General features: G+C 33.0%; 1 protein-coding gene across 9 annotated transcripts; it reads left to right on the top strand.

The window, feature by feature from the left end:
- The first annotated feature begins 2,707 nt into the window (after positions 1–2,707).
- On the top strand, positions 2,708–14,364 carry LOC130825377 (uncharacterized). 9 transcript variants are annotated; one of them, XM_057690576.1, is made up of 15 exons: positions 2,708–2,849; positions 3,491–3,563; positions 9,013–9,156; positions 9,717–9,896; positions 10,049–10,135; positions 10,909–11,010; positions 11,092–11,127; positions 11,341–11,367; positions 11,458–11,520; positions 12,815–13,051; positions 13,148–13,334; positions 13,447–13,554; positions 13,729–13,805; positions 13,958–13,997; positions 14,120–14,364. In XM_057690576.1, the coding sequence occupies exons 2-15, from the start codon at positions 3,561–3,563 to the stop codon at positions 14,191–14,193; spliced, it is 1,365 nt and encodes a 454-aa protein (XP_057546559.1). In that variant the 5' UTR covers positions 2,708–2,849; positions 3,491–3,560; the 3' UTR covers positions 14,194–14,364. The 9 variants fall into 9 exon arrangements, with proteins under 9 accessions (XP_057546559.1, XP_057546560.1, XP_057546552.1 ...); XM_057690577.1 differs by lacking the exon at positions 13,958–13,997; XM_057690569.1 differs by having other exon boundaries at positions 13,729–13,997.
- Positions 14,365–25,762: the final 11,398 nt, after the last annotated feature.

Below are 25,762 nucleotides of genomic sequence, written 5' to 3'. Positions count from 1 at the left end.
TTCCAATCACCAATTCACCATAGATATTTCACACATCACAAATCATTCACCAACATCAATCCAATTAACAAATTCCATCCAATACATATCATGATACTACTTGGAATTAATTAAACAAATCCTAGCATGCTTCTATACACTTAAACATTACCAAGTACGCGAACGTACCTTGAATATGATCTCAAAATCGCCACGACTAAATAAAATCACTCACTTGGAAGTCTCCTACAAACCAAAATTATAAAGAAGTATTAATACCTCTTTCACACAAATTCCCAGCAATATATACACACTTTAAATCACTCATAAGCCCTCTAAAATAATCTGAAATTTTATTTAAAACCCTTACTTTTATCCCAATTAATGGGTGATTAAAAATCCTTTCAAGAAACCTAATTATAACCTTTATATAAAAATTCCAACTTTATTAAACCATGAAAAATTGTTGTAATTATGTTTAAAAACATTAATTTCAATAGTTTGAATTAGCCACAATCCAACTCCATCAATACTCATTAATTTAGAAACCTAGGGTTTACAATTTGGGGCTCTTTAATTAAAAACTAAATCTGAAAATTTATAAATAAAATACTCATTATTAAACATCCTAAATCATCACAAAACCCCAAAAAAATAATTAGATTTAGGGTAGATTTAATTAAAACAAAAAGAATAATAATATTTTTTTTAAAAGAACCACCGGTGCACGCAACCACCTAGGCTGTTATCGTCGCGCCTCCTAGTGGCTGCTACCGCCGGCGAAGGTCGGTGGTGGTGGTCGGCCGGTGTGCGGTGTGTGTGGTGATTAAAACATTAAAATAATTAAAATTAAGGGGAAGGGAAAATTAAGGAGAAAAGAAAATAAGAGGAGAAATAGAGACTTCCCCTTTAGGTGCACTTCACCTTAGGCTTATGATGGGTATTTATATCCCCTCTCAAAATCCCTCCTACTTAAAATTCCTTTACTACCCTTAATGATCCCTTTCCTGCTCAAACTTGTATTTTGACTTTCCTTAATATATTGATTTTAAAAATTATCTTTCGATAAAATAATATGCCCCAATATTTCCAAATCATGAAATATTTCCTAAAACCCTAAACCCTAAACCCTAAAACCCTAAACCCTAAACCTTAAACCTAAACCCTTCATACCATTATTTTCGAATATCCAATCATGGTTCAGGACCATAATGGAATACACAATATAATGAATGGGGTGTAACCTATTTATCCCGTTTTGTAGTTGTCAATGATCCATGAACGGTTTACAAGTTCCTTAAAACCTAGTTGGCGTTTCCCTACTTTTTCATCCTTAATTGTTATATGTCAAATCCAACTTCCTATAGTTGTCAAGCATATTCACAACATGCTTAACGTAAGCACACTTCTAGCGACGCCTACAACAACCCAAACTCGATCTATCTGTAAACGACCTGAACTCAACTTAAACCTAAATTTTACCCGATCTAAGCTAAATTAGCACTTATTGATCCAACTCAAGCTTAACCCAAAATCGATTTGTCCTGAATAGAACTCAAACCGAACCGATCTGACTCTCCTAAACTCAACCTGGCCTAAAATTGACCTAACAATTACTTGATTCAATATAACCTGATTTGACCCACACTAATATTAACCTAATCCGATTTTAAGCCAAATTGATATCAACCTGATCCAATAGTAACCCGATCTGATTTAACTCGACACGATTTTAACCCGACCTTATTTCAAACCAACCAAAGTTTTAAACAAACCATAATTATAACTCAACCTATGATTTCAAAGCAACCATATTTTTAAACCTATATAAATTGAATGAGTCATATAGTTAACTAACTATACTTGTAGCCTCGTAAGATCGTACGACTGAAGAGTAAAAACAACCTTAAAAAGATGATATTTTGTTGCGTCTATATCACCATATTTGGCTGTCAACTTTCAATTTGTCACTAGTTTATTATTCATCGTCTCACTTATGTAGGTATGACATGTCATAGATAATTCGATTTCAATTATTTGGCTTAAACATGAATGTGACACTTGTTGTCTTCATTAACATTCTTACACTAATTTAAATGATTGTCATTTGTTACTCGTAAATATCTATATCTATATCTATACTATATATTAAAAAGTGTTTCTAAATAATTTTAGGGCGCAACATGACGCTTTCCTCATTTAATAAAGTTTTTCATTCCATATCCCCACCCCTTAAAAAGTGTGAGTCTTCCCCCTTATGAACAGTAGCCACGCGTGGAATTGAAATGACATGTGTGAAAGCATATGCAACTCACATGCATAAACTAGCTATTGTGCTTTACGATGCCTGTCTTGCTGATGTGGCAAAATAATTTCTTTCTCATTTCCTTTTTTCTTCTCTCTGCTTTTTGGCCGTAAATTTAGCCAGTGTATATTGGTCGCATGATAATAGCAAGAGCACCTGCACCTCGATTGCATCAACTTAGCCAACATGGGGGTGTTCAAAATAACTCCACCTGGTTGTCCTGTCCCGATTTCCCGATGACCCGCAAAAAACCCAATGGGAAATTTTCAAAATTTTCTGTTTTTTTCGGGTCGGGTACCCGTCCCGGTAAAATAGCACTTTTGTGGGCCGGGACATGGGACAAGCTTTGCAATTATGGGGTACCCGGATACCCGTTTAAAAAAATACATAAGAAGAATTTAACCAACCACTGCTAGTCAAGCCCATTTAATAAATAAAAAAACACGCAGTCTTCTTCTTCTCTCTCTTGCGCCTCATCCCTACTGCTCTACATCTCCTCAAACTTCCGTCGATTCCGTCAAAAAATCAATCAAATTCGACCTGATTCATCCTCAAACTTCATCAGGTTAATTTAATTTGTACTATTTTTGTGGTATTTTTGAAGTTTTTTTCGTGGCTACGGTCAACTTTGATTTTTTTGGAGAAGCATTCAGGTTTTTCATGATTATCGATTGAGTATTTCTATTTTTTTAATTGTTTGTACTGTATGGTTGGTATTGTTACTAATATGAATCTATAACTGAAATCTTTGATTGTGAAATTAAACTTTTCTGGGTTTTTTAAAATTTATTCGTAGGTACTTTATGATTGGGTTTTTTTTTTTTTTTTTTTTTTTTTTTTTATAAATGTTATGATGAAAGTTTTGTAACTTTGTGTATGAATCTTAAAAGTTTGAGGATGACATTTAGAATTTCATAGATAGATAATGATGTATTCATCAAATTCTTGTTTATAGTCTTTCTTACGCAGATTTCATTTGTACCTGCTTTAATCCATTGACTTTCACTCTAGAATTTCCCCCAATTTCTTTCATATATCGCAATCATCATCACCCAAAAAACCCTCCACCATTTTCTTCAGTTTTACCCAGATTTTCCCCTTTTATTCTTCATTTTGAGTCTGAAATGATGATAATGACATCATTTAAAGATTTTTTCTAATACAATTTTTACCCAATTATCTTCTTACAATTTCATTATTCCCCAGATTGAATAATTGGTGAATTTCATCATTTTTTTTCTGGTAAACCAAACACGGTACACGGAAATCCACAAAAATGGTAAGAAAATTTCAGTTGAAATCTCTATCTTAGTTTTTTTATGGATTTTTTTGATAATGTGTTTGATTTGAGATTGAATATGATAGGAACTAGGAAGTGATTTTTATCTTTTTGAATAAAAATTACCGTGATTTTTATCAACTTTTTGAATGAACATTTGTGTGACTGGTAAAGTGTGGAATATATACCACATAAAGAAACAGTAGAGTTTGTGTGAACACTCTGAACATAGATGTGATTGAGGCTATAACCAAAATTCGTCATGTTAATTTCTTGCTGTTCTTAGGTAGTAGTATTTATATGTGTTAAATGATGACTTTGCTATTTAATTCATCAAATCAGTTTTAAAATTTTCTAAAGATTCTTGAAATAACTTAAATCAATATTGAACACTAGGTCAAAGTAAATTAATTACTTTGAATATTAGTTGTCATATGTGTTGATCGTTATGTATTTGAATCGTAGGCATCTACATATTTTCTGATGCAACATATATAATGCTATTTCGATAAATAGAAGTACTCGAACCTTTCTTTGAAAAGCATAATTAGGTGTCAAATGAAGAGTTATTCACAAATCATAAGGAAATCAAAGTCCAAACTGCTCAATTTTGCAAAGATACTGCTATTATCATGCAAAATTGTCCTTACATTACATTAAATGTCTAGTAGTAGCCGTGGAAGAAAGGAATTTTTAGCAACTGAAGCATTTGTGCTTCATACCTGTTTCCAATCAGCTTGGGATCGAGTTCTCATTTTGGCTCCTTTGAAGTCTTGACATTCCTCATCCATTTCACTAGGCTTATCTATGTGTTTTCAAAATGTCCCTAGGTAGCTTTCCCATCATTGGAGCTACAAGAACCACCCCAAGGCCCAAGCGTGCACACATCACATTTATGTGGTAACATTGAAGTTTAGTGATACTCCATAGTAAAAGTGTTCAACAGGGCTGAGTAGAGTCAGGTTAAGATGACTGTACTGGTTGAAAACCTAGATGCTTTAGAATTCTATAATACTTGGGCCATACGTTTACGCATCGCGTAAGAAGGGTAGAGTCTCATTCCTATTTGCAAATCAAAAGGTGAAATCTTCCAACCCCCAACACTATTAGTAAATGAGCTGTAATTTACTATACTATAATAAGTAGATTAGAGACGAGGCTGTAATCAAACCTTGAATTCAAATGTGCTCTGATGATTGTAGCTACATGGAATCTGGGGTGTTTAAATGACCCTAAAATAAATTAGACCTCTCTATAGGAAAGAATTTAGGATCTCATTGGAAAAAGTACGTTCTTTTGCACTTTTTGTTAATCGTCCAATCCAGATGGCTCCAACTGTTGCAGTTCTACCCTAACTGTTTTGAGGGCTTCTTGATATGCACTACAACTTTTATGGTTTCTGCATTAATTTGTATCAGCTATTTTGCATATGCTGCAAAGTGATATTATTCAATGAGCAACTATTATTATCAGAAGTTGGTATTTTAAACATTTAGTCCATCCATTTTGCATACCATTTTGTTGAACAAATTATTATCTTAATATTCCTGCACTATGTAATATGCTATTGATGTATTTCTTTGTTAGTGCTAATGTTAATGAATCAAGAAAGATATTTGCTACAACTAATGCAGATACTACTATTAAGAAATTATTACATACAAATACAAATACTTCTTCAATTAATGCAAAATAAATTGTTCTCTGAGTAGCCTCTAAATATCACATTCATTGATCTCAAATCCCCCTCCCTTTTTTGATACAACATTGGATAATTTCTACATTCTTTTAGGTATAAAATTTAAAACCATTAATTTATAAAGATTACATTTAAAGGATCAATCTCTGGTCCTTCGTTCTTGCTTTCTTCCTGTTTATTAACCAGTAAATTATTTTCTTGAATGCATCTTGTTTTGCTCACAACCTTTTATTGCTATGTTTGTCCTTCGAGCTGTTGCGAATGCAATAACAATTGAAAACATCAGTCCCACCTATAAGCAACAAAAACATTTTCCTTCCACAATTCCGCACGTTTTTGGCATGTTATCATCAAATTCGAAAGTATATCTTGGGGGGACCGCGTGCGAAGCCCGCGGCCCCACAACTAGTGTATATATATATATATATATATATATATATATATGTATATATATGTATATATATATATATATATGTATATATATGTATATATATGTATATATATGTATATATATATATATATGTATATATATATATATATATATATATATATATATATATATATATATATATATATATGTATATATATGTATATATATATATATATATGTATATAGATATATGTATATATATATACATATATATATATATATATACACATATGTATATATATATATATGTATATATATATATATGTATATATATATATATATATATATGTATATATATATATGTATATATATATATATATATATATATGTATATATATATATATATGTATATATATATATATATATGTATATATATATATATATATGTATATATATATACATACATACATACATACACACACACACACACACACATACATACATACATATATATATATATATATATATATATATATATATATATATATATATACATATATATACATACATACATACATACATACATACATACATATATATATATATATATATATATACATATATATATATATATATATATATATATATATATATATATATATATATATATACATATATATACATACATACATACATACATACATACATATATATATATATATATACATATATATATATACATATATATATATATATATATACATATATATATATATATACATATATATATATATATACATATATATATATATATATATATATATATATATATATATATATATAGATGTAGGATCAAATAAGAAGGATTTTAAAATGAGAAGGGTGAGAAAAATTTTTGTTTGATTTTGTTTGGTTACTATATATACAAAAAAGGATACTATGTTATAAATTAAGAACATTTTAAAAATTATTTCATAGTTACCTTTCTGTATAACATACTTACTTTTACAATTATGTGTTTTTGGCTCAATCTTGACCATAAATTTTTTTTATTTTAGTGAAATCAAGGGTGTAGAGTCCTTCTCACCCTTCTGATTTTCAACCTCTACTCAATAGATCCATCCCCTATATATATATATATATATATATATATATATATATATATAGGATCATATGATATCACCCCCTTATGTGAGAACCTCAGAACCCTATTATATGTGAGGACATATTACAACCGTTGGATTAATTGCATCCAATTGCTACAATTTATCCCAATCAAATGTAATTTCAAATACAATTTTTCAGCATTTTCACTCTCCTCCTTCATTCGGCACACCATTTTTCTCTCTCCTCCTTCAATTTCTCTGCTCCCTTCTTACTGCTCTCTTTCTTTGCTTTGATTCTTCATCAATTCTGCTTCTAACTTTATTGATTCTTTGTCAAGGTAATTTTTGTTTATTTTAGTTTGATTTTCGTTGATTTTAGTTTGATTTCGTTGATTAAAGTTTGATTTTCGTTGATTAAAGTTTGATTACTTAAGGTTTTTGTCAATTTTTTTGCTGATTTTCGGCTCAACGTCCGTTCGATTTTTTTTCCGGGCGATTTCTATTCGATTTCTATTTGAGTACTTATTAGTTGATTTTAGTTTTAATTTTGCTTCATTTGTTAATTTAGGGTTCTTTATAGTGTAATTTGAACTTTTATTTATAATTTCTGAGGTTATGAATGGTTATAGAGATTGATTTTATCAATTTTGGTACTTGCATTTCACTAATTTATGCTAAAATTTTGATGCAAACTAAGTGTTTGACAATATTCCCCAATGAATCCTATTATTTTATCAATTTCAAATGTAATACATATTTAATTGATGGTCTTCTTATTTAATATTCCCCAAGATTGTATTGAGTCTCGGCTTCTAGGTTCTAGGTGTTGTGACATTTTCTGGGTACATATTTAGTATGTTTTGACTGATAATTATGGTCGGAAAGTGTTTACCAATGGTTTACAGTATACATTTTGTCATCATAAAGTTTGGAGTTTGAACAAAGATGACTTGACTTGGACGAATATGTATGATCTCAATTGCAATGATATGTGTTTATTGTGAATTTCTATGACTAGTAAATGGGTGGTATTAAATGGTAAACTGCTTGCATTACTTGATCCGAGTAAAAGTTTTTATAGACAATATCAAGGAGGTACACATTTTGATGGTCATGTTGTTGGTGCTTGGGATTGCAAGATAAGTTTGGTTTCAACTGTTCTTGAATAAGTATGACTAGACGAGTCTAGTCTTTTGTGTGTACTCTTGCCCGGAAATAATCGTAGTTGGTTCAGGCAACATTTTACGGCTAGGTGTACCGATGAGTTGCTCTAATGGTAGTATTTACTCAGTTTTCTAATGGTAGTATTACCAGTTTACTAATAGTCTTACTGTGTTTTTAATATTAGAAGTTGTAAGGAATTATGGATTAGTGGTAGTTTCATTTATATGTCCTATATATAATATCCGTTTTAATGTAGAATTAAGATGTTCAGCTTTACCAACGTTGAGATTAATTTGCTTTATGTTTTGCATGGTTTCATTGCATTGGATTGATAAAAGATTATATTAAGATGTTCAGCCTTACCAATCCAACTTCAAAGGAAAGGTGAATGAAGTAAAAGAGAGAAAATAACTCAAAAATAGTGATCAAGAAGTAAAATTCAAATTACCATGCAAAAAATAGATATTTTTAAGACAAAATTACAACATTAACCCCACATTACCACGCAAAAAGATCTCCGTACCCTTTTGAGATGGTTCAGTGTATCTCTAGTTGAGATACATGATTTTTCTCATTTTAATTTGACCATGACAATTTAAGTTTTAAAAAGCCTTTAAAAAAATTTATCAATTACATGTCTGCAATAGTAGCAACTCGGGCCAACGCCCAGGGCTATTCACTAGTTCTTTTTATTATAATCGTATATCGCACGAGCTAATCTACTACTCCGTATTTATTTTTTGTAATTTTTCTTTTGGGAATAAGTACTTCGTACTTCGTATATATTAAAGCTCTTTTTAGCTTTTTGACTTTTTGTTAATTCTTTTTCAGTTCTCCCCTATTTCACTGCATCTAAAGTTCTACACCCCTCTTTCTCGATTTCCATAACCCTAAAAAACCTAACTTTTTCATTCTCTTGACCTTCTCCCTCTTGGCTTATCAAATTCTCGTCGGTATGTTTCTAATTCTTCTAATAATTATACCTATTGTTGTTGAATTTCTTTCTAAATTCTATTTTTCTGATTATTATCAAACTTTTTTCTTAATTCTTCTGCTTTAGCTTTTAATTTGCTGTTAAGTTGGAAAATTTGTTTATCCAACTTGATTCAGGTGATGTCAGACAGCGAAAGATCATACGATGAAGTTCGGGACAGCATGTGGGAAAACGAAGCTTCAGATGATGAAGCTGGGAAGACGTTGTCGGACAACGGAAGTCCAGGCGATGAACCTTTGTCGAAGAAGCCAAAACTTGCTGTAATCTTTTTCTATCTACTTATTCTTCTATTATTCTCCATTTTTGTTGTTATGGTTACATACTTTTGGCTAGTAAGATAGTTGGAAATAGCAAATTGGATAAAATTGGTTCAAACACAAAATCACACAGTATTAAAGGGAAAAGCTTGTATACCAATTTTCATTATAAGCCTTGCAAGAATCCATGTAGTTGGACATAAGGACGGTTTAATTACTATGTAAAATTAAGAAGAAATTGCATTTTTTTAACCAATATTTTTGATGCTGTCAAAATATCCAATATTTAGAGAGTTTTTACACTAGTAAATAAATGATTTTGTACCAACAAGGGTTATGGTAAGCAACTTGATGCCGCTTAAGGAAGGTCTCGAACCTCACCATAAGCCAGGTGTGCGAGACAACTAAGCTTCCTGGTGGGCTTCCTAAATAAATAAGATTGTGTGCTTCCTAAATAAATAAGATTATATACTTTTGGTTAGTAAGATTGTGTCCTGATGAAAACCTTTTATGTAAATCTATTTATGAACTAACTCAATCCTTATTGGATTGGAAATAACCAGAGCGACCTTAATGAAGTCACTATTGATGAGCATTTGGAAGCAATTGAGGAAGCTGCTTTAAAAGAGTTAATCTTGGATACTTGCGGAAATTTTCTGGTTGGTTGCAAGGAATTACCTGGTCAACTTTATGATAGTCTGATTGAAGGACTTACCACTCTTGTTTACCTGTTGTATGCCAAGGTACTCTAGTTCCTATAATTTTCTCCTGTCCTCTCTCTGCTTTATATTCTTTAAAAGTTGAGATGTTTCAAACCAGAATGATGACATGCGTCTGATCATTGTTCCTTTCTGCTGTATACTTATTATATTGTTTATACATCTATATTTGACAGGAGGATTTATACCGGATGGGAAGTTCTCGCATGGTTATTGATCAACAAAACAAGTTTTGGGAAGAACTTGCACCTATAGGAGAGAAGGTGTGTGTGTGTGCATTTTGTCTTTTCCCTTTTGGTCAAAAACTGGTATTAGCAATTATCAAGTTTATGTATTTTTTTTATTGGTGAATGATGAGGAAAAAGTTGTACTCTTTTTTCCTCATTTTTTTTTTTTTTGGTTTTTCTTTTGTAAAGGATTATTTACATGTCAAATAGGCATGTGGTATTCAGACGTTGATTTTTTTTTAATTGCAATGCCATTACTAAGAGTGATATTTTTGATTTGTTACTTTATCGTCTAAAAATCGTCTAAACACCTTTTGAGGTGCGTAGATGGATTGTATGAAACCACATGCCTAATTCAATATTTGGAGCTTAAAAGCTCAAAATTTAATAGATTTTATAGTAGAAATAAGTTATTTTATCATATCACTTGTAGAGGATTAAAGGAAGCTATAGGAAAGTAGTGCCACTGTATCTCCGTTGCAAGTTTATTCAATCAATTATGTATTTTTACTTTTTTCACGAATGAATAAATTTATGAGTTTTACAAGTGAATATACCATAAAAAAGTTTTAGTCAATCAGTAATTATGTATTTTTACTTTTTTCACGAATGAATAAATTTATGAGTTTTACAAGTGAATATACCATAAAAAAGTTTTAGTCAATCAGTGCCATATCATGGAGTATAAGTGATTAAGTGCCTTTTACCATAATTGACTCTGCTACTCTTTCATCCAATCCAGTTCAAGCTCTCAAATATCAATAATTTATGTTTTATTTTATTTTATTAATTTTTTTTTTTTTTGGCAGAATGAATCAGTTTTTGAGTTTTGCAAGTGGATTTTCTATAAAAAGGTTGACCCGGAAAGATACTCTTTGTTGACCGAACATGATCTTGGCACAATGGTTTCGGTAAAGCTTTGAAATATTGATGTCATTTACCATTTCCATGTGATGATTCCATCCCTTCTGATGTTTGCTTTCACTGTGCAGCGTTATAGCAGTCTCTCATATAAGAAGCCTTATACGGTATGTGCATATACCAGTTAAGATTTTGCGCATCTTGGTGCATACATGATTGTATGAATAAATTGGTTAATTGCTTTAGTAAGATATGACTTTATGCTAGACAATAAGCTGAATGCTTTCTTTGAATTTGAGAAGATTTTAGTGTACCTATTCTCCATAGGAACCTTAGTCTGTGTGGCTGTATATTGACTTTGTTTTTTGTTGTTGCCCCAGTATTATCGCGTCGAGGAAAATATGAAGGTAGCATGGTTTTCTTGCTTTTCTGCTAACTACGGACTACCAGGCTTTTTTGTTATGTTCATAATTTGCTGAGCTTGTTTGTAATGACAGAGTACTATTGATGATGACATTCTGAAAGCAATCAGAAAAGTAAAGCTTTGTCCAAGATTATCGGTAAAATTCTAAATACTAATAATTGTGTTTGCTTATAGATGATCATTTTTTGTATTGAAGGATATACATAGACATATGAACACTTTTGATTGATTTGAAAATATTGCCTTATTTTATTCTGGATTTCTGGAGGCTGTTAAAAGTCTAAAAAAACAATAATCTGGCTTAGTATTAGTTGTTCTATTCATAATACTATGTTTAAATTATTAAAGTGAACCTATATGTTAATTTTTTAATACCTTTTTCCTTGTTTTGTTGCATTGATTTTAGATTTATTTGGATTAAGAACACTCATCTGTACAGTTGATGTAACACCTCTAGATTACATCCAAACTAAATTGCCTTTGTTCACCCATATAGCCACTTTTCTTCAAGGAAGTGCTGTTTTCACAGTTTGTTTGATGTTAGCAAGCTGATGGTTGAGCAATGGTGGCGGCGGCGGCGGCTAATGGAAGATAGGTTATGTGAAGTCAACATCCTTTGTTTCTTTTGAGAGTGTGTTCAAACACTTCAAAGGCAGATTGTTGGTAGAGAACAGGGCTAAAGTATATATTTATTAAATTAGATATCTTCTCCATTGCCTATCATAATAGGCAGACTTTGGTGGATTCTAGCTTAGCTACAGTGGGATGGGAGAATGATTGTAAAGTGGAAGGACAACTTCTCCAACCAATACTTTAATATCTTACTATTAAATTCATTCCATATAATACCATAATATATGTGTATATTAGAGCCTGAAACTTGCTTGAAGAAAAAGAATATATCTAATGATCTATTACAAGTCAAAATACTATTCCCTCCGTCCCTAATTCTTTATCCTATTTCCTTTTTAAGGCTGTCCTAAATTCTTTGCTCCGTCTCTTTATATAAAAAAATTTCTCTCTACTTTTTATACATGGTGGGGCCATACCGACCCCTTTACACTTTTCTCTCTTTTTCTCCATCTTCGTTTGTGTGCATAGCCCACAAGGAGCAAAGAAGTAGGGACTGAGGGAGTCGTTTCTTAGTTGTAAATATAACAATATTCTAAATCCTGATAAAATGTCGTCGATAATTTGATTGAAATTACAACTAATCCTAACTTTTAAATATCTTTTAGTTTTCCTCAATTAGTACATAAGATAATGAATGTTATGCATCTTTTCCTTATCTGCATCATTAAGAGCATCCACAGGTTGCTTCAGTCATCTCATCACTAGCTGTTGTACTTGAATGTACCTTACAGCTTAAATTGGAATGCCATCAAAAGAAATGACATGTGTTGATGACGTGGTCTTCTTTCCTGGAGCAGGTTGATCAATATACATATGTACTGATAGAGATGTTTACGGATCGTGATATGAAATGTCAAGAGTTTTTGATCGCCAAAGCTGTGGAGATAATTGATATTGAAACCTTGTACAGCTTAGATGCTCATTCACTGTCTTTTATTATTGAGTGGCCAGACTCAAAGAGGTCTCCCCATGAAGAGTTTGACAGCCTTCTTAAATTTCACTTATTCAACATTACTCTATGGAGAAAAAGAATGGTGTGTTTGTTTGGGTGGGCTGTTTTTACACATTCAAATATTTGCTCTTTTTTAAGCGTGAAATTTCCAACCATTATCATCTTGTTTATGTTCCAGGTCAAAGAAAATGTGGATGATGCGACTTTTCCTTTTACTTATTTATTGGTGCATTGGAACAACATAATGCCTCTGCGCGGGCATTTTGATTACTTTATTGAAGTTGCTGAACTTCGTCGTAAGGCTGAAGGGACTCGTTTTATCAACAGGGATCATTTCATGTGGGCCTTTCGTGAGAGAGGATATGGTACTTTTTCTGAAATTGACCTTATTCAAATATTTTTTATTATTTTCTTCAAGCTCTACTTTGTTACCAGTGGTTATTTAACACAAATTCTCTTGGGTTCATTTTGCCGCAGAGCTCCCTAGTATGTTTATGGATATTGCAGCCTCTAGAAATGCTGATGATAAAGCTGATCAACCTCCTTATCACATATATTTGACTGCAGTTGCGTTGTCAAAGGCTGGTATGTTTCCTATGCCTTGTAATTTTGAGCTGTTTATGGTGTGGCCTTGAGGACATTTTCTTGTTTTGAAGTGGGCAATCATGTATCTAATCTTGGGTTGTCTATACTGTTGGCTGTAAACGTCAAAAGGCGCTAATCCTGTTGTAACATAGCTTTCCCTTTCTTGGGCTGCAGGTCAAGAGCCCCTTCAATTTGAACATCTTGCCTTTGCGGTGGTTTTCAGCAATTCTTTTGGCTTTTCTAATGAGGAGGTAAATGTCTTAATTGGTCGCTATGACCTGGTAAATCTGCTTCTGAGGTTTTCATATATGTGTGCGTGTGCTTTATTTTTGAAGGGAATTTCCAGTGTTATTTGCAGCTCTTGTTACATGTCAGTTTCTAATATTTTCATTGTTATTTTAAGGTGAAAAAAATGAAAGTCGACTTCCAAGCTTTCAAGACTGGTATAATTGTGAACTAATTATGTGCTCTCCTGTATCTCAATTTTTCTCCTTGTAAATATATACGAATATCAAATTGTAGAATATTTGATAAGATTGTCATTATCTTATGCTATTCTTTTCAGCTTTAAGTAACCATGGTGTGAGTGTCCCAAAGGATCGGTCTGCATTCAAAACCAAGTCTTATTTTTATGACTAGGAGGCAAAAACAACTAGGTGGTTCAAAGGTAGAATTAAGGAAGGCTTGTTCGACAAGTTAGCCTTTTAAGCTCATACATAATGAGATTGTGATGGACTTGTGTATTTCAACTAATCTAAAAATGTTATAAATTTTAATTTGTGATTGATAGTGTTATACTGGTTGATCCAAGATTAAGCATTCGCTACACATTTATTGTAACTTTTTAAATTTTAATTTGTGATTTATTGCAACTTTAAGTAACCACAATTAGATTTTAAACACTACACTTAATTAATTACTAATCTAACCATTAATTTATATACCCCAAAAGTAAATCAAAATACATGAAAAGTATACCTTTTAAGGCAAAATCTAACAACTAAACCCATAATAAAAACCATAACCACTCAAATGGACCACTAATTTAGAGTAATTAATCGAAATAAAACAACACTCTAATTTAATAAATAAAATTGAAGATCTCAAGAAGAAAAAGCTGATATCATACCAAACTATACAAATAAAAGTAGAACATAAAATCACTAAATAATCAATGTTAAATCATTAATCAGATTACAAATAACCAATGACGAAAATCGACGAACAAATTAATCAAACAATAAACAACAAATATAAACACTAATTTCAAACTTGAAATAATTGCAATTAAAAAAAAACATGAATAACAATAAAAGAGCGAAGAAAAACGAAATCAAATAACTTACTTGATCTGAAATAACAAACGACGATGATCGAAGAACAAAGTCAAGAATTTCAAATGTGAAAAATGAAGGAGAAATTCGCAGGGGAGATAATCAAGTGAAGAGAGAGAAAGTTTTGAGAAGAGAGACAAAGAGAAATGAGAAATCAGGAAGATTAGAGGTAGTCATTCAAAGTGATGAATTTCCTATTTTGCCCTTAATGAAGCGGGCGAGATATTGATCGTTAGATGGAGTGTGATCAACGATCTAGATCAGTTCCTAGTTCCTATTATTCACTTTGGTTCTCACATGATCTCAATCCATATATATATATATATATATGTATATATATATATATATATATATGTATATATATATATATATATGTATATATATATATATATATGTATATATATATATATATATGTATATATATATATATATATGTATATATATATATATATATATATATGTATATATATATATATATATATATATATATATATATATATATATATATATATATATATATACATATATATATACATATATATATATATATATGTATATATATGTATATATATATATATATATGTATATATATGTATATATATATATATATATATGTATATATATATATATATATATATATATATATATATATATATATGTATATATATATATATATATATATATATATATATATATATATATATATATATATATATATATACATGTATATATATATATATATATATATATATATATATATATATATATATATATGTATATATATATATATATATATATATATATATATATATACATATATATATATACATATATATATATATATATATATATATATATATATATATGTATTGTCTCACTTATGGAGTTTGGAGTGGTATTCAATTTAACGATTTATTTCTCCAAGGGACTTCTGTATCTTAACGATTTATTTTTCCAAGGGACAATCCTCACTCCCCAGACCTGCAACTTATCTTACTGCTAGTCATTGCCCAGAAAGGAAACAACATCATCGTAGGGTCGCTAAGACCAAAAGTACACGTCAGAAAACGTTGCAATCATCTTAAATACCAAAAATACTTTAAATACAAGATAATGCAAAAAATCATTGCCCAAGTTTTAAGCAAAAACGCCCCAACATAACCCTTTGAGGGTGCGCACCATGGCTGCTAGGCAGCCCATGGCCTGGTGCCATGGTGCATAGGCGAGGTACGCTGTGCCCAGCATGCTCTGCTGCTAGCGCCAACTAACTGCTAGCATGTTGTGCATGCTTGCTAGCACGCTGGTGCCTGCGAGCATCTGGCCTGCTAGGTTGGCGCCTCTTGATGCTAGCCAGCATGCGTGCACTCCATACAGCCACACAGCCACACAGCCAAGCCTATGCTGATGGGCACAGCGCCTTCCCTGCCACACAGGAACACGCATTGGTGCGATGCCTTTGCGTGCACCATAGGCAGCCTACATGGGGGCAGCTGGGTAGCCCGGTTGGCCTTGGTGATGCTTCTGGTTTTGCATCAATTTGCGTGCATTTCCTCGAAATTTTAATTCCGATTTGTGTGACATGATTAATTCTAAATAACATTTTAGAATCAATTTAAGGGAAATTAAAATTGAGTCCAACTAAATAAATTTAATTTTATTGGTGCACAACCCTAAATTATTAAAAAAAAAATTATTTTTGAACAAAATTAGGTCTTTCTTTATGCTTAAAATAATATGAAAAATTAATAATGGATTTGACAAATGGGAGTTGGAAAAATAAACTAATCATCTAATGATAAAATTTTCCAACTTGCATACTTGTGTAAAATACCAAGATTACATCTTCTAATATGAAGACTAATCAAATTTTACTCACAAGTATTTGAACTTGATGGATTTTAATCAACCAAACATGAAAAATCCAAAACTTTGTTCAATATGGAATTTAGGGTTAGGTTTCCAATCATTTAAACCTTTAAAGATTAGAACTTTAACATTTTAGGAACTTAAAATTACAAGTTCACAACAAGCTTTCACATTTTATTGCAATTTATTTGCAAAATTTGTGAAAAAACAAGTTAATGTGAACAAGGTATATCAACTTAAGCACTAATAAAAAACTCCACTATTATGCTTAAGGATATTTTTAAAAACAGTAGATTAGTGATCCAAATGGACATTTAATCTAACCTTGTAATGCTTGCATTAATCAAGGCTTAAAAAGAATTAAAATTTTTGTTGAAAAACGAAAAACCCCAGAAAAAATGGGTTTCTGGTTTGATTTTGGCTTCTGGATAGCCCTCAAAGAGAATTGAATCTTTTCCAGAATGTCGATTCCACCCAAAAATCACAAATTATGAGCCAAAATCTGGGTTCAACAGCCAAATCGAGAATAAAACCAAGTTTTAAAATTAATTAAAATGAGCTTCTAATCTAATTAGAAGAACATGAACTAGAAAAATAAACTCTTTTAAAACGCCTTAATTAATAAGTAATTGCAAAAATTAAAAGGAGCATGGCTCCGATACCGCTGTAGGGTTTCGTAGTGACCCGACACTACGCGGAAGGAAGCCCCCTAAGACTCGCCCCTTAATTAAAGCAATTAAATGGCATAATAAACATAATTAAGCAAGACTAAGAAGAAGAATTATACCTTTGTTACGTGCTTCACTCCCGAAGAGCTCTTACTTCAAAATCCCGAAACTACGAGATCTCCAACGAATCGTACCCTCGAACCGACCCGAGCGTCCCAAGTCTTGAAGGTTAGTCAAGACCCCGACAAACAAAACTATGAGTTTTGCGAATCAAAGGTTTACTCTAATTACAAGAGTCGCCTTTTTAATTCCACTCAAGGTTGTATCTTAACAATGCCCATGCCCTTGGTATTTATAGGGAAGAGCACCCTTGATTTCCAATCTCCATCAATGTGGGAGAGTTGGTAAAATCAAAAATTTATTTAATTCCAAATTAAATAAATAATCAACTTAATCACATTGCGACAAGTGGCTGAATCACATGCTAATGAGTGATGGCCAAGGCTAGGTGGGGGGGGGGGGGGGGGGACACCATTTGCCTTGTTCCCTAAGGCCCTTGATTGGTCCCCACAAGCAAGCACAAAGCTGCCAGCATCCCAGCTAGCCAGTGCGTGCTGGTGTTGGGTTGTGCTTGTGCTGGTGCTGGTGCTTTGTGCCAGTGCCTAGCGCTGCTAGCACATCGTGCGGGCGCTGGCCCCAGCATCCCACCCACCACACACATCCCCGCTGCACCTCTCGCACACGCACATGCCTCGCACCATGTGCACCTGCCTCGCATCACGCACCAGCCTCGCACACACTCGCATGCTGCTGCTGCTGCGATGCCTTCCACGCACACGCACACGCACATAAGGCCTACCATGATGCTGTGCTTGTGCGAGGAGCCTGCGATGGTGCCTAGCACCCAGCCACGCAGTGCAATGCGAAGGCACGCATGTGCGCAGGCATGCTGCTATGATGATGCGATAGGCTAAGGCACAAGCACACGCACACACACACTGGCCTAGCCATGCGATGGTGCTGTGCTTGTGGTGCGATGGGCTGCGATGGTGCGCCTAGCCATGCTAGGTGCATGCTAGCTCGAACTAGCCTAGCATCCACATGGTTAGACCATTGTGGTGCTACGGCTACGCTCGTACTTGTCGGTTGTGATTTTGCGACGCTCGGCCTCGACGACCTAGGCTCGATATCCGACGTCTGTATTCGTAAAACTCTGTCGACTCATTAAATCCTTTCGGATTAATTCATCGTCTCGGATCGATGATTCGATTGGGTTCGACCCGAAGGGTTCAGTTAAGATTAAGTTGTAATGTCAATTGTACCTTGATATTACTGATCGGAAGCGGCCTCCGCTTAGGCATTTCGATCACTTGATCTTAATTAAGAATTAACTCTGTAATAATTTTGATCCCTCTATCAGAATGATACACTTTTTGGAAGGACACTATTCCTTTCTTTTAACAATCTGGAATGTAGTCAAGCTATCTAATCCAGTTGATATTTCATCCATGAAGAGTGTTTTCTTTAACCCCAAAATGAGTTCTCCTGCATTAGGTGAGATAGCATCAAAAGATTGCAAAGAAGTTCATATGTCATTAGAATAAAAAAAAAGTTGACAACTAGTAGAGTCAGTTGAATGAAAGAATAGACAACCTGAAGTAACTCTCTTTCTTTGACCAACCGAAACCCCTCGATTCATGTCATCACCAATCACTGTATCAACACATATATTAAGGCCGAGAACTTTGTGAAGGTAATCTTTTGCAATGTTGTGCGTTTTTCCACCAACTAATAACGCCTAGAGTACATGTCATCAAATAATTACACTATTCATAAATTGCTGAGCTTACTCTCTACGTAAGAGGCAGAGAACAAGGTCACTTCTAAAACACAACCTTCATATATGTATCTATTTCTGGGTTTGGATGTATATTTGTTTCTTTCTCTAATCAAATAAGTTCCTCCATATATCTTGCAAATCACATAACCAGACTCAATACTTAAAATTGCGAGAAAAGAAGATAACCAACTCAAAACTTCAAGCACATACTTGTTACTGTGTTCTTTGTTTAATATCGTCAAGGAAGAGTAATGTGTTCATTATTGGCGGTGTGATGTGTGATCTCATTAATTCATAGTTGATGCTTCTTTATTCCTTGCATATTACACTCAAGGATGTTACGTATGAGTTTTATTGGATTGATTTTAAGCACCACATTCCCAAATTTACATCTCTCTCACCTTATCACCCGAGCTTACCTTTTAAAAGTCATCTTGACTTTACTTGCAATTTGGTCCTTCTACCGGTGGAGGGTTAGATTTTGTGCAAGTCTTGACGAAGGTCATCAAATCGAAGTGAGGTATGAGCTAATATGGTTGAACATTCTTAGGGAAGGTTCAAGCTTGAGGAAAGGAAGCGGTAAGATTGGTTGGTTATTGAAGGGTGCTACAATTTATTGTTTCATTCATGTCATTGATTTGTGACACATATCTTGAGTCATGAAATAAAAGGATTTTGGTTTTCAATACATTACTCTAGGACAGTAAGAACTAGGGGTAAGCAAAGACCCAGGTACTAGACCCGGAACTGGTTAGGACCCAGCGAGTCCAGATCCGGAACCAGTTTTAAAATTTTTCGGACCTTGTTGAAACTGATTCCGATTTCGGGTCCTGGAAATTCGAACCGGTACCCACCGAGTACCTGGTTGTTTAATATGTTCTAAATTTTTTTTGTAAAACAACCTATCTCTTTCTCTCTCCTCCCTTTCCTCTTATTGCCCTTCATCAGTATTCACTAATCACTATAACCGATTCACCACCTCTCTCTTTCTCTCTCCTCTCTTTCCTCTTCCTCCACTATGATCTTCATTAAAATCGCCGCCTCTCGTTGCCCTTGATACCAGCAACCGACATTTTCACCTAGCATCCAGTCATCCACCATCCTCCACTTCCGTCCTCTCCCCGACGCTGGTAAGTCCTACTTCTCTTAATTCTTATTTTTTTTAAGTACAAATTGTTTCAGATCTATCGTTGTTTCAGATCTACTAGATGAATGGTTGTCAGTTGGACCACAAGTCGTTCGCCCATCTTTTATCGCCGCCTCGCCGCTAAGTACTCCACCCATCTTCTTTTTGAATGTATTCTATAAAGGGTGCAGAGGGCAGTGGTTGACTGGTTGGGGTATCGGAGTGGGGGTTGGGGTGTAGGGTTAAGGTCACAGATAGGGGGGAAGCGAAGGAGGAGGGGTGAGGGTTTCTTGGAAGGTTGAAGTTAGTGGTGTGGGTTGGGGTGAGCGGGGGTAGATTTAGGGTGCTCGGTTGGGTTTCGGGTGGTTTGGGGATGGGTGGGATGAAGATTGAAGATTCGGGTATCCGGTCTTGGAACCGGTTCCAATCGGTCTGGACAGGTTCCGAAATTCCTAGACCTGCTTCAACCGGTTTCGGGACCGGGTCCAAGATTTGGATACCTGGTACAACCGATTCCGGGACTGGGTCATGTGAACTTAACCGGGTACCCAGTTCCGCTCACCCTTACTAGGAACACAAACCACTGCAAGTAAAACAAATTAAAACACTATATAGATTCCAACTACATGCTACAATTTTATGAACTTGATTTGTATTGTTAGACCATGTTATATTCAACATAACTACCTTCAATCACCCCTGTCAGCACTAATTTAAAGTTGCATACTTTACCTGAAAAGGATTTGCTTGCACCTTAACCATCTAGCAGCAAAATCAAAAGTCCCCAATTATGAAAACCCCCAAAAATGAAAAATTAAACTCATAAAGATTCATATATGATTACAACTGCACAATTGTCGATAACTAAACTTACGTACTCATAGCCTTATATTTTACATCGAAACTGCCAAGGGTACAGAGTCAGTAATAATTTAAATTGATGCAAACTCTCTTTTTTTGAACATTTGTAAGGACAACATAAACAAACATCAACCTTATGATATCAACCCAACTCTTTTATATATATATATATATATATATATATATATATATATATATATATATATGTATATATATATATATATATATGTATATATATATATATATATATGTATATATATATATATATATATATATATATATATATATATATATATATATATATATATATATATATATATTTATTTATTTATTTATTTATTTATTTATTTATTTTATAGGGAAGTTCTATGTGGTGGCGTCAAGAATTCAACTTTTCCAACTCTCTTAAGTGGCACCAAGGTTTAGAAAAATTAACCATAGTGCCCTTTTATAGGTTTATGGGTAACTTGTTTAGTTAAAATGGTTAACCTATAATTTTTTTATTAAAAAACTATTTAAATTATATTTTAAAATAATAAAATTAAAAAAATTTTTTTAAAAAAAAGAACAAATTCCCAAAAATTCTCAGCCACCCCACAAACCCTAACCTTGCTGGAATCCGACCAGTTACCAACTCCCGACCACCGAAACTACCTCCCAGCCAATCCCCGACGTCCAAAACCACCTCCCAGCCAACTTCTGACCATTGAAACCACCTCCCATCCAACCCTTGACCACCGAAACCACCTCCCATCCAACCCCCGACCACCGAAACCACCAAAATTGGTCGACCTTCCCCAACCCCACCTGACCTTGTCCCGACCCCCAAAATAGCTACCCCGATCCCCAAAACAACTACGAAGTCCAAACCACCACCACCTCCACCGCAAAATCCTAAATTCAACTAGGTCATGTGGGGTTGTGGAAGGCCGGCTGGCTAGTTTGGTGGTTTCGGTGGTCGGGGTTTGGATGGGAGGTGTTTCGGTGGTCGCAAGTTGGTGGCTGGCCGGATTCTGGCAAAGTTAGGGTTTGTGGGGTGGCTGGGAATTTTTGGGAATTTTTTTGTTTTTGTTTTTTAATTTTATTATTTTATAATATACTTCCTCTGTTCTATTTATATTGCAACAATGGACTTTTTGCGGTATTCATCACTCTTGTTTTACCATATAATATGATTTATACATTAAGCAAAATCTAATCATGTAGGATCATGTTGGATTTTTCTCATAAAATACTTTCACAATATCAACTTTTTATAATTTTTACTCTTACACAATTATAGATATTTAGCATATAAAATGTGCTTTGGGATGCATAATTCCATCCTTGTTGCAATATTAGTAGAACGAAGGAAGTAATTTAAATAAGTTTTTAAGAAAAAAAATCAAAAAAATCAAAGGTTAACCATTTTCACTAAAAAAGTTAGCCATAAACCTAAAAAAGGGCACTATGGTTAATTTTTCTAAACCTTGGTGCCATTTAAGAGAGTTGGGAAAAAGTTCATCTTCCACGTAGAAAAGTTGAATTCATGAAGCCACCTATAGAATTTCCCTTTTTTATACAGTAAATCACTATTTCAATATCTGCCATTTATGATAGAATTGATCGTCAAAATTTCCTAACCCCGAATAATCTTTCATAACGTCACTTATTACATTTATTAGTTCAATATTCCACCTTAGAAGTAAAATGAGTAACCAAAATTTAAATTGAAATTAGCACATAAGTTCTTGCCCAAAAGAAGGTATCAAATGATAATGTTATGCGTTATAAATTTTCAAGCAAGTAATCAACACGACAATTAAATTTTAAGATTTTATTTCACTACCTTAATTCTCTTTCCTCCTTGGAGTCGACACCCGACTTTTTTTTTCTAATTCAATGGCAACTGCATCCCTAACCAAAGAAAACAAAATATAAGGGAAAAGTGAACCCTAGAAAATACTAGATAGTTAATATGGAACAAAAATGGCAGGATTTCAATATCTTCATGCCTATTCATAAAGATGATTTCACTAACTACAATTGAAACCCTCATCTGAAATTTGAATGAAAATCCTATTCCAAATAAACCTAGAAATAGTAGCAAGACTCTATCCAAGACCTAATTATTCAATATCTAGATGTCTATCTATACCAATTACACTTAATGCCAAATCTCAAGAATAACTTATCTATGAGTCTATGACTATTAAGGAAAAGCACTTTCATTATTTTCTCATAGGTAATCAAAAATTAATTGCCCAAATGATAACCCATACAACAATCACATGACAAAGGGAAATTTCATGAAACATGAGAAACCATGGGTGATCAATCATGTCTTAAAAGAATTTTCCTTCCAGAAATTCAAGCAAGTTTACAAACAAGGCCCACATAACCTAAAACTAATAAAATATTTGGCATCGTTTTTGGTTTTCAGTTTTCTGTTTTTTTTTTAAAAACAAAAAACAAAAGACAAGAAACAAGAAACAAGAAAAAGATGTTTTCACTTTTTTATTATCAGTTTTTAAAATTATCATGATTTTAATAAGTTTGACTAATTTTTGATTCATTATATGACATATATCATATGATTTTGAAAAACAGAAAACCACAGCAATGCCAAACGAGCCCTAAGTTAGTTGATTTTATTTACAACAAGGCCTGCAAATTAACGAATTAGAGAATCGACGAAACACATATATCAAAGCTATCAGAGACAATTAGAGAAACAACAGAAGTTGATAAGAAAAAATCAAATCCTGGAACGTACCTTAAGTCCAGGAGTTAGTTCATTAAAAATAATGGCAAATGGTGTTAAGTTATGCAGAGTATCAACTCTACATTATAAGGGTTTGTTTGGCCAAGCTTCTGAAAACCAATTTATGTTTCTTAGAATTCTCCTTCATAGAAATAGTTCTCCAGAACACTTAGGAGAAATAATTGTGTTTGTCAATAAAATCTTAAAAGTACTTTAGAGATATTAAATCAGTTTTTATATTGTTTGGCCCAATATATATGGTATAACTCTAGCAAATATTTTTTTTTAAAAAAAAAAAAGTTTAAGTCATAACGATATGATATTTTAACAAAAAAAAATGTCAAGGCATACCTGCAACAACTTAATATGTAATTCATCTATAAGGGAGCGTAACTCAACATTCCACCAGCAATTTGTCAAGGCATACCGGCAACAATTTCATTATATCCATGCCAGATCTAGATTCTTTCTTCTCATTCATGACCTTATTAAGTCTCCCCTACAAGTACGAAAAAATTAATTTGTCTTATTGTCCTCAACTTTAGGTCCTACATAGTTAAGTTATATAGCAATACTAGCATGAAACTCCATTCTTTCAAACACAAACAATACTTGTAATATTATGTACTCTTTCTCTCACTCCACTTCATTTCATGCAGTTGTAGAGTTTTGACTTGCTTTTGACGGAAAAAAACAACAAAAATCGGCACAAGAAAAGGGCTTGATTATAAGAAGCAGCGGGTCCTCCTTCCAGGATTCTAATCTGGTTGGCAATAAACCATTTTCTGGAATTCATCTTTCTCCTATTACAACTTCTCAATTATCCTTTAAATGCAGCTCTTGCCTTGACTTCCTAAGCATATGAAAAGCAAATATCAACACAATTGCAAGCAAACTTTAGCAAACAAAATCAATTCAATAGCATAATCATATATTAGCAAGCTCCCAACGTGCCAGCAAGCACAAGCCCTTTGCACATGCTCATCTAGATTTGTACAACACCATACTTACTTACTCAGTAGGCTTTTTCAAGACCAAATCACCTTCCTGTCGGGCAAAATAGCCACAAATATAAGCACCACACTACCATAGTATCATTTCCAAACCAAAGATCACCAGTGCAATATGAAAATCTATAAAAAGTTAGAAGCACTACACATAAGATTTTCATATGTTATTATCTTGCTGAATTGCATGGATCTTATCAACTTGTTCTTATTTGTGTTGGGAAAACAAATAGAAGCACTACACATAAGATTTTCAGCATGGATCTTGCTCTATTTTCATAAGATTTCCTCCGAGCAGGTACTTTTTGTATCAGGATGAATTTGTGTTGGGAAAGTAATTAGGAGAAGAGGCTTTTAGATTTGTTTATAAGGTTTCTTTAGCTGTTTTATTTGGTTCAAAATATTATACGGGATTTGATTGAAAATAAAAGAAATTGGATGAAAAGCTGTTTTTATAAAATATTCACTCTCCTTTTCTCTCAAAATTGGAGGAAATTGACAAGAAAAAGAAAATTAAAATCTGTCAAATTAAAAAAATCTAATTTATTTAATTTTTTATTTCCTCCAATATGATAATTTTCCCCCCCAATACTAATATTTCCCTCAATTGTACAAAAACCCACTAGGCCACTAGTAAGAAAATATAAATGTGCACCGGTTATAAAAAATCGGTGCATAAGGGATTTTTCATTTTGTACCATTGTATTTTAGACTTTTCCATTTGGTATCCAATTTTTATTTTTAGTAAAGAATAAGTCAAAAT

Source organism: Amaranthus tricolor, chromosome 10, assembly GCF_026212465.1.
Source record: "Amaranthus tricolor cultivar Red isolate AtriRed21 chromosome 10, ASM2621246v1, whole genome shotgun sequence".
NCBI lineage: Eukaryota > Viridiplantae > Streptophyta > Magnoliopsida > Caryophyllales > Amaranthaceae > Amaranthus > Amaranthus tricolor.
The sequence above is the reverse complement of the archived record's forward strand: the minus strand, read 5'-3'. Positions and strand labels throughout refer to the sequence as shown.